The 14436-nt window shown below is 37.8% G+C and overlaps 1 protein-coding gene across 1 annotated transcript in view; it reads left to right on the top strand.

Moving 5' to 3' along the window:
- The first annotated feature begins 246 nt into the window (after positions 1 to 246).
- LOC102587582 (DNA (cytosine-5)-methyltransferase DRM2-like) overlaps positions 247 to 14436 on the top strand; it is a 15657-nt gene continuing 1467 nt past the window's right edge. The window contains exons 1-10 of the mRNA XM_006346887.2: positions 247 to 333; positions 417 to 488; positions 2414 to 2476; positions 2644 to 2781; positions 2933 to 3032; positions 3117 to 3160; positions 9534 to 9686; positions 10054 to 10180; positions 10490 to 10581; positions 10701 to 11420. Of these exons, the coding sequence (XP_006346949.1) occupies positions 2474 to 2476; positions 2644 to 2781; positions 2933 to 3032; positions 3117 to 3160; positions 9534 to 9686; positions 10054 to 10180; positions 10490 to 10581; positions 10701 to 11420 (1377 nt within the window). The 5' untranslated portion in view covers positions 247 to 333; positions 417 to 488; positions 2414 to 2473. The remainder of the gene's footprint in view (positions 334 to 416; positions 489 to 2413; positions 2477 to 2643; positions 2782 to 2932; positions 3033 to 3116; positions 3161 to 9533; positions 9687 to 10053; positions 10181 to 10489; positions 10582 to 10700; positions 11421 to 14436) is intronic.

The following is a 14436-nucleotide window of genomic DNA, read 5'->3' as shown; positions in this document are numbered from 1 at the left end:
TATCAACTAATATGTATAAAATGGTAAATTCACTATAACAATTAATATTTTTTTAATATATATGTAAGTGAAAATCTTGACAAGTAAAAACGGACGTAAAATCTTTAATATATTAAAGGTTGGTGATTGGTTGAACAAAAAAGAAGAGGAATCCGACGTGTAGGCGAGTGGCAGTGGATTATCCAATGTGGCGCGTACACTTCATAGTTTGTACCGTCAATTGGTTGACGGGGATGGGGGTAGGGGTGTTCTCATCTCAGTACATTTCAATCTCTCTCATCACTCCACAAGAATCTCTCTCAACTCCTCTTCTTCCTTCACTCTCAAATCTATGTATGATATTTTCTCTTTTGGTTTTTGAATTTGCTGAAACTGTACCTTCTCCCTGTTATTTCTTCTTTGTTTGGGTGATGCAGGATATTAAGAAGATTTATGATATAACACAGCACAAAGTTGCTTGACACCCTTTGATCGACAAGGATTCTCAGGTAAGTTTCACGGTTTTTAATTTTTTGTGGCGAACCTAATTTTTGTCTGCATGGAACATTTTTAGGTGAAGTTGAAGTTTTAATCCAAAATTGATAGGCAAAAAACTTAAACCTAATTCTCCAATTCGCAATAGTTAACTCCAACCAAAGAAAAAAAAAACTAATTTTGCAAGAATGTGAAGAAATCAATTATACATATCGTAATTGGTCTTATGTAGTAACAAAGGAACAACCTTGCTCATTGGTGTTAGACCAACAATTACCTTTGTTGGACTTCTTGCCATGAGTCTTATTTTGGACAAACACAAAGTAATTATTTTTTAACTTTTATTTTTCTCATCAACATGCACCTGCTCGATGAGATATGTAGTTTCGACCACCTTAGGATTGAGTTCATCGAATGATGAGTCTTCCATCAATTTTTCCCATGAGTACACCGACAAGAGAGTCAAAACACGAAGAAGTAGGTGTGTTAGAGTTAGAATAAGAGAGTCATCTCTCTTTTCTTTTCTCTCGATCTCACTTGGCATCCCATTCTCTTCACATAACACAACCTCTCCTATTTCTTCTTTTGGGATGTCAACATGTACTCCCTTAATCCTCCCAATTTTTTCTCTCTCATCATCATCATCATCATCTTTCATTTCTCTACGTTTTTGTAATCTCACAAATTTGTGATGGAGTCAAAGATGCGAGAGCAAATCTCTCCGTATTCATCTTGAGAGAGTATTTATTCTTTTCTATGTTGTATGCAGATCCTTTATTAGCATACCATGATTTTCCCAATAATATCTGACAATTATACATGGGAACAACAGCACACCAAACTATCCTCATAACTTCCAAGAGTGAACGACAATAACACCCCTTTTTATCTTTATTCCTTTCCACATGTAGGGTGAAATAAGCTCAATACAAGGTAAGTTCAATCTTTCAACCATACAAGTGCCAATTAAGTTTATAGCTAGACTCTTTATCAATTCTCATGGCACATAGCTTAGACAACACTTTAACTCTAGTTTAGTAATACTGAATAGTACATGTTTAAATTTAGGAGCAAAGTCATTTGATCAATTCATTTCCTTTTAAATGTAGGCCTTGGTTTAGTAAATTTTAATTTTTAAATTCTAATTTGGTGGTGATTAAGTGGTTTTAACTGGTGGCTACACTGAAGTTGGTAGCTATGGCATGGGGTGGTGGCTACATGGAAGGGAACCTGATGGAGAGGAGGAAAGACAAAACTGAAAAAGAAAAAAAGAAAGATCAATTAAAAAAAAAATTGAAGAGAAAATTACAAATAGGATTAAAAAAAGAAGAAAATGAGGTGGCATCATGTGATTGGTTCTTGTGTTTCACATATTGTTGTAAAACTGGTGCTTGTCAGAAAAGGGGTATTTACACCTTTTCAAACGATTATAGGGGGATCTTAGGACCCTGGCAAAGTTTACATGTTCAATGGAAAAAATGGGACAAGTCTTGCCTTTATGTCAAGACATGAAGAAGCTTTTGTTTTTGAGCTTTCTGTGAGAGATTTGATGGACTAACTTTTCAAGGAGGGAGCAAAAGCCACAAGAAGTGGTGGAGATAATACCCCAATGCATTTGGTGGACTGTTTGGAGAGAAAGAAATGAGAGATGTTTTGAAGATAGATCCAATTCCATTCTAAAAGTCAAATGGAATTATATAGTATCTTGTTATTTTTGGTGTAAAGAGATAGGCTTAGAAGATATAGATCAACTTGTGGATTTATTAGGATCACTGTAAGTATTTCTTTTGTTTCTGTTTGCATCTTTCCGAAAGTCTCCAGCATGTCCGTAATGCGACATGCTGAGGAATACAATATTACCAGTTTCAAATTTTTTTGAGGGGCTAACTTTTGCTTTGTTAATGGCAGTAGTTCACGATTACCTTCTCATGTTATGTAGGGTGCTCAATTATTCTTCGTGCTGAACAATTTGGAGTTCTTTTCAGGCTTACATTGTGAAATGGTAAATTTATCTCGTTTCTTGATTCTCTATTACTGTGCAGTTTTTCGACTTCCTTCTGGTTGTACAGATCAGAAAAGAAAGTATATGATCCTTCTTTATTCATATTTTTGATAAATGGAGGAAAAATATTTATACTTTGTATGGATTTCTTGTTCAATCCCGTGTAGGACAAACATCTTTCTGAAGAAGATAGTGACAACATTGACTGGGATACTGAAGATGAGTTAGAAATACAGGATACAACATTTTCCTCATGCAGGGATTTAAGAACTAATGGACAGTATGCTATTAGTGGTGATGGGGAGGTAAACGCTTTTAGCCCATATTGATACCCTACTGTTATTTCTTGTCAAGAACATCTTTTTTGACACAAAAAAAGAAGAAAGAATTTAGAAAATAGTTAATACCATTGCATCTCAACTGATGGTCTCTTTTGGTCTTCTCTTGCGTGTGAAGGCAAGCTCATCATCAGTACCTGGCCAGTCTACGTTCATTCAGAAGTTTTTAGTGATGGGATTTTCTGAAGAGTCCATTGCAAAAGCAATAGAACAAAATGGTATTTGGATTTACCAAGTATTTATACAACTTAAAAGTCGATTTTACAGTTACGGTATTTATGTTACTTGACTTGGGACTGCAGGAGAAAATTCAGATTTGGTGCTGGATTCTCTTTTGACATTAAAGGTGCGGAATGTCTTCCTCTTTATTTGCAAGCTACTCATTTTAGATTTTGTAGCATGTTTGCAAGCTGTTCATTTTTTAGATTTTGTAACAAAGGGTAACTATGTGAAGGGAATGAAGATATTCTTGTTCAATTCATCCCTCCTTTGGTAACCAGCTCATCTAATAATTATTTATCAAGATCTAGAAAATTATTAACATGGAAAGAACCCATTCCTTGTGTATATAGGAAAAGTTTAGAATCCCTGTAATTTTGTAAATAGGAATAGGAATTCTTAGGACTTGCTTACTTTTCCTTTTTTTTTTTTTTGATGACAAGGGAAACCCGCAGCCGCTACCATTTGGGTGCGCACAGGGTAAAACCCCCGCTCCTATGCAATAACTCGCAAACCACATAGGAGAGGTAACATACACTAGGCAAGCCCAGTGTGACGAGCTCGACCCAGAAGGCAAATCCCTTGCTTTCGCTGGCAAGGGGTTTCGAACTTGAGACCTCCAACATGAAAGTCCCAAGCCCAAACCACTGGGCCGCCCCGATGATTACTTTTCCTTTTAAGATTACTGTAAACACTATATGAACCCCAACATGCTTGAGGGAATAATCAAGCAATTCGTTCCCCAAACTCTCTTCCTTCTCTTTCCTTCACATGGTATCAGAGACTCTAAGATCTTGGTAGAGACTCAAATAGCTTTTGTAACTGGTGCCTGGCCACTCATTTTTTTTTCTTACTTTTGGTGTCTAGCACAACTCCTCTCTCCAGCAATCGGTGTTCCTCTCTGCATTCAAGCACTGTTCATCTGTTTGGCGAACGGTTAGGTGCCACTATCTGTTCAGCTACCGGCGCTACTACTTTTTGCGTGACCGACACCCTCCTCTGATATTGAATTTCTATATGAGCTGAGGGTTTGAGTCCCTACTTTGAAATTTCTGTTATTAGAGCCAAGAGTTAGGGTTTGAGTTCCTACTCTGAAAATTCTGTTCCTCTTCTAATGCTTCCTCTAATTCTTTTTCTGCTAATGAATAAAGGTTCTCTCTTGTCCAAAAGTTGCTTCCTTTTGTTTCAACTAGAAAAGACCATTTCCTTTCTCGGAAAAAAATCTTCTTTTCCTTCAGAATCTCACGCAAAAACAATTTCTTCTTATTCCACAAAACAAAAATGACTGGTGCTTCAGACCAATAGAATAGGAATCCTACCTTCATTGTATGTAAAGGATCAAACACCTCATTCTGTTACCCATTTGATATGTGACAATCAAGCTGCAATCGCATTGCTTTAAATCCAGTGTTTCATGATAGAATGAGACATATAGAAGTAGATTTTTTTTGATGCGTCAAAAGATTGAATCGGGGTGCATTGTGACTGGTTTCATCAACTCAAATGATCATTTAGGACATATTCTTACAAAATTACTTTGTCGCTCTAGAGTTCAGTTTGTGACATGTTAGGAGCACACAATATGTATGCTCCAACTTGGGGGAGTCTTAAGCACTAGGAAATTATTAATATGTCAACAACTCATTCCTTGTGTATATAGGAAGGATATAGAATTCCCATAATTGCTTAAACAGGAATAAGAATTATCAGGACTTACTTTCCTTTCTTTTCTGGGATTACTTGTATAACACTATATAAATCCGAACATGCTTGAGGGCATGGTGCAAGTCATTCCCAACTCTCTTCCTTCTCTTTTCTCATGCCTATATATGTCATCACTTGCTGAAGATGGTCTAGTGAGAGAAACTTGCTAACTTGTTCAGAACAAAGTTTAGACGAGTCAGGGATTTTGGTGACACCTATTAGGACCCCTGAAGAGATTGTGCCATGTGAACATTGGATTCTAGATGTTGATTGTGTGATAAACGATGCCAGTTGTTCTTTACCTGGTTTTCACAGCTCTGGTAGCAAGGTTGTATTGTGTTGAGAATGCTTGATTTTTGTTTTTCTTTGTAATGATGGTTTTCTTCTGTCCATTTTTTCACAAGTAATGACCCTTTAATACTAGCAAACCCCCTCTATCTCCAAAAAGGGGAGAGTAAATAAAATAATATAATTATGTTATTATTTTTGGAAAAAGGTAAGAGTTTTATTAAATAAAAAGGCCATGCAATAAGCTAGTTTGTGTTACCAAAAAAAAGGATGACGTCTTCTTGCAACAACAGAAGCAGCGTAGTCCCACAAGTGGGGTTTGAGGAGGGTATGATGTACGCAGACCTTACCCCTAGCTTTGTTGGGTAAATTGGTAGAGAGATTTTTTCCAATGAACCCTTTGTTCTACAACCTGAAAATACACCTTAGAGCCAGCAGGCGTAAACATCTATATTTCACCATCTATACAAGGATTTTTTTGCTCTCAAAACATCTAAAATTTCTTTCCCATCATACTACCCGACATATGCATGGAGGGATGGCGTTCCAAAGCTTATTCATTGGTCTGCTTATGCCCTATATACCCAACTTGCCAATAATTCCTGAACTGACTGCAACATCACCCAAGACCTCCCAAACAGGGAGATGAACAAACTCCAAAGCTGTCTAGCGCATGATGAATGCAAAAACAAGTGACTGCCATTCTCTTCCTTCTCGTTACATAGGAAACATCTGGTTAACATTGTCATTTTCTTTTTCTTGCGAAAGAGTGCACATCGTCATTCTCTTCTTTTAAAGATTGTATTGAGTAGTGGAGAAGGGTAGAGGGGCGGGCCCATTATCCACCGAGTTTAGAAGGCTGTGATTGGTCCAAAGGGCGGGTCACAGATGGATTTCTCGGTTATCAAAAAAAAAAAAGATTGTATTGAGTCAAACAAGCATCATGTGCTACCTCCCACATAAAGCAAGCAGCTTCGTTAGGTGTTTGTGTGTTCCATATTTTCTTCCCTGGCTAGTTAAAATTGCTTTCGTTTCTCTTATTCAGCCTCATGTAGCATGACTTAATTGAGAACTTCATTCTTTTCTGCTCTACCCAGAATAGGGAATCTGTTTCTTCAGGTAATAATTGACGCTTGTTCTAGTTCTTGCAAAAGTAACCATCATAGGCTTAGGTCGCAGGTTCAAGCCCCACACCATGCAAAGCGAAGCCCGGTATTTAAGTGGAGAAGGGTAGAGGGGCGGGCCCATTATCCACCGAGTTTAGAAGGCTGTGATTGGTCCAAAGGGCGGGTCACAGACGGATTTCTCGGTTATCAAAAAAAAAAAAGTAACCAGCATGGGTACTTCCCAATCGAAACAGTCCCTTTTGATGTGAAGGCACCAACACCTATTGTTTCTACAATCAAATACTGTAATCCTTGCATCCGCTCAAAATTTATGCAAGTTAGCATATTTAACTTTAAGAGGGGTGTGCCTATCCATGAGTCCTGCCAAAATTTTGTTCTTCTGCTTCTCCCACTTTGATTTCCACAGTGTTCAAAGTTTGGCCATAGACTCTTGATGTATTTCCAAAGTCCCAAACCACGTGGAGAGTTGATCGGATTAGTGATCCATTCCATTTGACACCATGTTTGTGTAAAATCACCTCTTCCTAACCTGGCTTCCCTTCCACGTCTCCACAACCACTTCATCAGTAGGCTTTCATTATGCATCTTCAAATTCCTAATATCCGATCCACCCTCCTCTTTGTTCAGCAGCATGGCTTCCCATTTTACTAGGTGGAATGATTTTTCTTTCTTTGTTTCCACCCCACAAGAAACTCCTCCCAATTCTGCCCAGAGTTTGTCTCACCTTTGCTGGCATTGGAAAGAGAGAAATTAAATAGGTAGGTAATGAATCAAGCACTCTTTTTTTTGACATTGGTAACTGTTTCTATTTCTGTAACACAGTACATGGGTTGTACTGAAACCATATTTACAAAAGAACTCAAAATCTACTGTCCTTTCCTTATAATGAGTTATGAGTCTAAGACATCAATGATAGAGACAGTATCATTAGAGTATATCTGGTTACACCAAAAACATAAAGTCAAAATACAATTCATTTTGACTTGTTCTATAGTATTCTCCATAATCTCAAAGACTCTAAGGTTCCTCTCCTTCCATATTGTCCATCATATAGCTGCAGGTACAATTCTCCAGTTGTTTCTGTTTTTAGCGTGAAATCCTGCTTCTCCCCAACTGTGTAATGCTTCTGTGATTTTCCCTGGAATCAAGCACTCTATTGTGTGCTTTATTAGAGTTACTCTCCCACTAGGTATTGTCTTTTCCAGACTGCAAGTTTCCTTCCAAACTTTTCAAAAACCATCTCCCAAATTGAGCTTCTCTTGAATTTAGCCCCCAAAGGATTCCCAGGTAAGTGGTGGGCTTACCTACCTGACATCCTAAGTTATCAGCCAAACTTTATACATCTTGTACCTTGTTTACTGGGTACAAATAGGCAATAGGTCTTGAATAAATTTATTTTTAGCCCAGAAGCAGCCTCAAAGTTCAAAAGCATCACGCCTTGAATATCCCATTTGACTTTACTTTAGCCCCACAGAGAATAAGGTATCATCAGCATATAAAATAGGGGATATTTCCACCCTTCCTTGCATTCTAACACCACCTTAAAACTTCTGATCCAGTTTAAAGACATTGCTCTGCATATCATATTGCTTAATCCTTCCATAGCCAAATGAAGAGAAAAAGAAACAGCTGATATGCTTGCCTTGATCCCCCTTGAGATGGGAAAATCTCCTGGAGCTCCATTTTTATGATGATTGAGATAGTAACCGTGGATATACAAAATATGATCCACCCTATCCACCGTTCCCCAAAAACCATCTTCCTCAACAAGTTTAGCAAATATGCCCAATTTAAGTGGTCATATGCCTTCTCTATATCAAGCTTACACAATATACCAGCTTCTCTTTGCCTCTTCATTCCATCAAAACACTCATTTGCAATAAGTACAACATCTGCAGTTTGTCTCCCTTTAATAAAGGCGATTTGTTTGTCGGCAACCAGCTTCTTCATTATTGTTTTCTGCCCTTCTGCCAACAACTTGGCAAATTATTTTGTAGAAGCTACCCAGTAAGCTAAAGGCCTGAAGTCTTTCAGCGGCTGTGCACCTGCATTTTTTGGTATAAGAGAAATGGGGGAAGCATTGAAATTCTCTACCCTTCCTGTGTTGGAAAAAGTTGATAGCTCTTAGTACACCTGCTTTTTACTGACCAGCAATGTTTCTAGAAAGCCATGTTGAAACCATCTGGGCAGGTGCCTTTTCTCCTTCACAACTTTTTATAACCTCTTCTTCATCCTCCTTTGAGAAATGTCTTTGCAACCATTCATTTTCCTCAATAGTGATTCTTGGACACTCAACTCTGAATGATGGCCTCCAATTTTCAGTTTCTTTGTACAGATACTTATATAAAATCACTATCTCCTTTTTGATACCTTCCCGTGCTTCAGATTTATGGAAAAATCTGGTGTTCTTTATCACTGACCAGCGATGTTTATGGAAAGCCATATTGAAACCATCTGGGATAGGAGCTTATTTTCCTTCACGAATTTTTATACCCCTTCTACTACTTCGTCTGAGAAAGATCCTTGCGTGATTCTGGGACACTCAGTTCTGAATGATGGCCTCCAATTTTCAGTTTCTATGTACAGATCTTTATAAAAAATGCACAATCTCCTTTTGGATGCCTTCTGTTCTTCAATTATTTCATCGTTGAATATTTGCTTGTCAAACACGTTGCATCTCTTATTAACATTAGCAATTTTATGGAAAAATATGGTGTTCTATCACTAGCCTTCAGCCATAATAACCTGGATCTTTGCCTCCAGAAGATTCCTTCTAGCTTTGCCACCTCTTGTATTTCCAACAAAATTCGATCTTTCTCAACTAACTGTTCTCCAGTCAATTTCCCTTCTTCTCTGTTCAAGCATCTGCAGTTTCCTTAGCACATCATCCATCCTTTTCTCCATATTGCCAAAAGAATCTATATTCCACTCGTTTAATTTCTGCTTCAGTAGCTTCAGCTTGCAGGATAATACATAGTCAGGGAATCCACTTAATAGAAAAGAGTCCCATCATCCCTTTACCAACTAGAGGAAGCCTTCTGACCTCAGCCATATTGTCTCGGACTTGAAATACCACTTGTTTCCCTTCCAATTTCCACATTGCAACTCAACTGGGGAGTGATTTGAGATAGTTCTTGGGAGAGCATTTTGTTTGATATTCATGAATCTATCATCCCAATCTGCTTTTAACAAGAATCTATCTAATCTTGATGCCCGCAGCAGAATTTTCCCTCCTGTCCACCTGACATTGCTACCTCATAGGTGAGGGTCAATGAGCTATAATTCATGTATGAACTCTGAAAATTCATAGAAAAATTATTTTATCTGTTTGTGTAAACTTTAGTTATCAATCAAACTTTTTGTTTGTCTTGGATGTTGCAGGCCATCGAAGAGTCTCCTGAAGAACAGCCCAGTGCTAGCCCTCACCTGGAGCCCTGCATTAATTCTGATGATAGCTCTTCTGAATACAACGAGAACTTTCTGGATGATGTTTATGAGGAAGATAGTTGGTCCTCTGACTCAGACTACTGTACAGTACGTTATCCCCAATATACACCATTCTCCATTTCTCTTTTCAGTGTCTTACTGTGGCATAGAGTCAATCTGGTTTCTCTTTGTTCAAAAGATACATTTAGTGTTTTTTTTGTTTGGGCACTTTATTGATCTCTTTAACTCATTATTATGTATTCAATGTTGGTTTTATGGTATTTTTGAACACCCATGGCTTCACCTACTAGATTGAATGAGTAAAATGTGAGGTTTAATTTTATGAATTTGTGTAGAACTACAAATAAATTGAAGATATCTGTGGTTTTAATAACTGTCCTGAATTCTGTTACGCGTTGTCTTGGCACAAATATGTCAAACTTTTCTAACATTTTCCTTTTAAAATGTGTGATAGAATTCTGCTAAACAGTGCTATGTGAAAGAAGAGAGCAGTTCTTTGTCTGAAAAAGAGCAGACAATATTATTCCTGGCAAATATGGGATACCCAGTGGAAGAGGTTTCTATAGCAATGGAGAGATGTGGTGCGTATATTAAATTATATTCTGTCCTCTACATTAATAATGTTATCCGAGTCTTATATCTGATTAGACATTTAGTTTGGTTTTGATATGTATTTATATGCTAAGGTTTTATCATTGGCTGAAGAAATCTTATTCATGCAAGTTATATGGTAGGTGCTACTAAGTTGAGTTATCTTTGTGTCAATGCTCTTGCATTTGGAAGAAAACCTGATTATTGACACTGCAATATTCCTGAATATCTTTTTACAATTGCAGCACCTATCCTGATCTCATTTCCAGGTAATTAATGTCCTCTTTACAACTTTCTAGGTCCAGAAGCATCGCTTGCTGAATTGACAGATTTCATCTGTGCTGCTCAAATGGCAAGAGCGGAAGATCCCTATTTGCCAGAAGATGTAAAGGTCTGCTTTCCCCTCGCCTTATTTTGCAATGGACTCGTGTAAATTGACATTCTGTTCAACTTTGTCAAAATAGCAATATTATTTTTCATAGAATTGATGCCTCACTTCCATTGCGACAGCCAAAACTGAACCATGGTAGTGGTGGATACAAGAAGAGGAAGATGTTCAATCAATTGTGCAAAAGCAAAAAACCAAGGGCGATTTTTGATGAAGAGACAATTCGTTTGCCCAAACCTATGATTGGATTTGGGGTTCCTACAGAATCAGTTCCTGCAATTATCCGAAGAACTATTCCGGAGCAAGCTTTTGGCCCCCCTTTTTTCTATTACGAAAATGTTGCTCTAGCTCCAAAGGGTGTGTGGGATACCATTTCCAGATTCCTATATGATATTGAGCCTGAGTTTGTTGATTCAAAGTATTTTTGTGCTACTGCAAGAAAAAGGGGTTATATTCATAACCTACCTATTGAAAATAGATTTCCCTTGCTTCCACTTCCCCCACGCACCATTAATGAGGCACTTCCCCTAACAAAGAAATGGTGGCCATCTTGGGATCCACGGACAAAGTTAAATTGTTTGCAAACAGCTATTGGAAGTGCAAGATTGACTGATAGGATCAGGAAAGCTGTGGAGGCCTTTGACGGTGAGCCACCTATGAGGGTGCAAAAGTTTGTTCTTGATCAATGTCGGAAGTGGAATTTGGTGTGGGTTGGGAGAAACAAAGTTGCTCCTTTGGAGCCAGATGAATTTGAAATGCTATTGGGGTTTCCAAAGAACCATACCAGGGGAGGTGGTATAAGTAGGACCGATAGATACAAATCGCTTGGTAACTCATTCCAGGTTAGCCTAACCTTTTTTGTTCTAATTTTCACGTGTATATCCAAGTCTTGATGTAATCTTTTCTTTCTTTTGTTTTCTCTTAACCACAATTTTTTGCTGAGATCATTATGCATCAACTGGCTTAAATCCTATAATTAACATAATAGATTAGTTTAAGCTGATTAAAAAGCTCACTACGTATACCAGTTTTCAAACAAAACAAATTATACTACGTAATGTAGCTTTATTTTTTTCAGAAGGGGAATGACATTGGTGGTATTTGAAATTTTGAACAGAACATTCATCGACGCTACAATTTCAGTGTCATCTTAATTTTCTAAAATTTCTCTATTAAGTCGAGGGAAGTGGATGAATTGTTGGAAAAAAGAGGTAGAGAACCTATATAAAATGAAATGAAGATGCATAACTGGTGCTGTTGAATCTACAGTTAAGGGATATCACTAGCTCTAGAATATGAGTTCTGGGACTTCATGGCTTTGAAGCACACAAGTATTGTAATGTGCTTTTCCATGGGTATCTGGTAACCATGTGTGTAGGGGCTAATGGGCGATTCGTCAGCAAAAGGACTAAAAAATCTTATATTGAATATATTTTTTTGGGGGTGGTTGGGTGGAGGGCCTGTGAATAAGGGGAAAGGGAATCCCGTGGGTGAGATTTTAACCATGAACTACTTGAGTGTTAGATGAAATTGCAACACTAGGTTACAACACCAGTGTTGTCTCAGTTTAGCTTTATTTTAGATGAAGTAGTAGATTTCATTGAAGGCATCAAGCAGATGCAAATAGTACACAAAAGAGTGAGATCAAAAGTGAGTTTGTTAGCTCCATTACTGCGAGCCCTAAACTAAAGATAAGGTGCTAACAAAATCCAAAAAGTTGTCTGGGGAGTTTACAGGGGACAAATTACTCTAGCTATACAGTAAAATAAGACACAGCCTCGAGACTGTGATTAGGAGTTGCTATTCCATGAACATCTACGATCTTTTCTATCCAAATACACCAAAAAATACAAGCAGGGACCATTTTCCAGATTTTCCTAATGGCTCTACCAACCTTCCAAGTACTCCAGCATATGTAGCATCGTTAATCCTCTCAGGCATAACCCAACTGAGCCCAAAAACTGAAAAGAACATATTCCAGATATCTGTGGCAACTGAGCAGTCTAGTAGTAGGTGACTGTTGGTTGCTATACATTGTTTGCACATGTAGCATCTGTTGACAATAGCATTTTCCTTCTGTTTAGATTATCTTGAGTCAAACATGCTTCGTAGAGTGCCGTCCAAGTGAAGCAACTCACCTTTGGGGGTAATTTTGTTTTCCAAATTAGTTTCCATGACCAGCTTTCCTCCATCTCATTCTGGGCACAAAGAGTTGAGTAGCCTGTTTTGACAGAGTATAAACAATCAGCTTTGTGTTTTTGTGTTGTCCTTTCTGTTTCTTGGAGGAATGAGGTAATTAAAAGGATTGATGTAACAAGGTGACACATTTCCTGTGACTTCAGCTTCTGTTTTCAATTATTATATGCAACAAAATTGTTTAAACATATACAATGGTTGACCACTTCTTTATAATGAAGAGAAGCTTTGTCCTCAAAGGAATCATTGATTGTTTGAAGCATATGAGAGACAATCTGGAAATTTCAGTCTTACCCTGGTGCAACACTTAGTGTGAGGTTTGCTCCAACGGTCCAACCTCAAACCGACAAAAAACACTCCATCATAGAGAACAACGGTTGGAAAGAAGCTGTGTTACACCTGTTATCCCTCATTGTGCAATTGTGAACTCTATGGTACCATATTTTGATAGTTATAAGAGGAGTTTTAACTTTAACGCACTAACCAAAAAAAGGAGCAGTTTTGCACTGGCTATGTCCCACAAATGATGTGTCTGTAATTGTGGTGGTTGACATAATGTAAAAGTTAATTAGCTGAACTGATGAGCAAAGCAGTTGTCCCTCTTTCATTTTTGGTTTTTTTGTAATTTATCTATTTAGTTATGGTTTTCTGGGGTGGAGTGGGGTGCAAGAGTGACTATTCATTACTAGTAAACATCACTACGAAGTCTTTTCTTTTCCTCCTTTCAAGAAAGACGTCGTTTGTTCCTTAGCATCAACATATAATGAACTCTTGTTTTCAAAAATCTAGAGAAAGAAAACCGAAAGCATGACTTGATTAAGTTTTTTTTGTGTGTATACCTTTTCCAAAATTAGTCCTCTTCTGGAGTTCTGACATTCCTGGGAGGCATTCAATGTTTTGAGAGTGTGCAGATGAGTCAGCTACAGGGAGTTGTAGCTTAAACTAATCTTGAGTTGCTGAATGATTGTATGATTTGTGTACATGCCTACTTGGGTCCTTGTAGTGGTGAACTGGTCATAGAAGTGGAGAAGGAGGTGGAGGTAGGTAAAGTGAGAAGGGATGATAGAAGCTATGACCCTATCTTAGCTATAAATATCTAAAAGTTTACCAGTCATACGCTCTATGCTTAAAAAGTTGATAGTAGTAAAAGTTGTTACTCTCTGTTAGCAAACAAACACTTGAGGAAGTTCTTTGAATAGGTTGAACATCTGATCCAGTTAACCTGTCTTTACTGATTTTGAAAAAGACATAGCTCTATATAATGAGGACGTTTTTTTGATTCATTTGGACGGTATTAGCTTCTTTTGCAATAGTATCCTGTTGCTCTCTCATCGCCACACTATATGGTATTCTGGTGCTGCCTCAATAAGGTCTTGTCTCTTTCTTGTTTCCTTTTCTTGGTCAACATCATAATATCCCCTCGTCTTATCGTCTTTACCAAATAGTATTATTGCTTGGGCCATACTAGATCACTTTCTCTTTTAAATCTTCTTTCGGTGGAAAGATAAATTGTTGGTGATTTATGATCCTTATCCTTGGATGTATTGAGCGGAGGGTCTATCGGAAACAACCTCTCTACCCTTCAAAGGTAGGGATAAGGTTTACTTACATTCCCCACTTGTGGTAATACACTGAGTATGTTGTTGTTGTATATCCAAGTCT

The sequence above is a fragment of the Solanum tuberosum genome, unplaced genomic scaffold, assembly GCF_000226075.1.
Source record: "Solanum tuberosum cultivar DM 1-3 516 R44 unplaced genomic scaffold, SolTub_3.0 scf00085, whole genome shotgun sequence".
Classification (NCBI taxonomy): Eukaryota; Viridiplantae; Streptophyta; class Magnoliopsida; order Solanales; family Solanaceae; genus Solanum; species Solanum tuberosum.
This window is presented reverse-complemented; position numbering and strand designations above follow the sequence as displayed.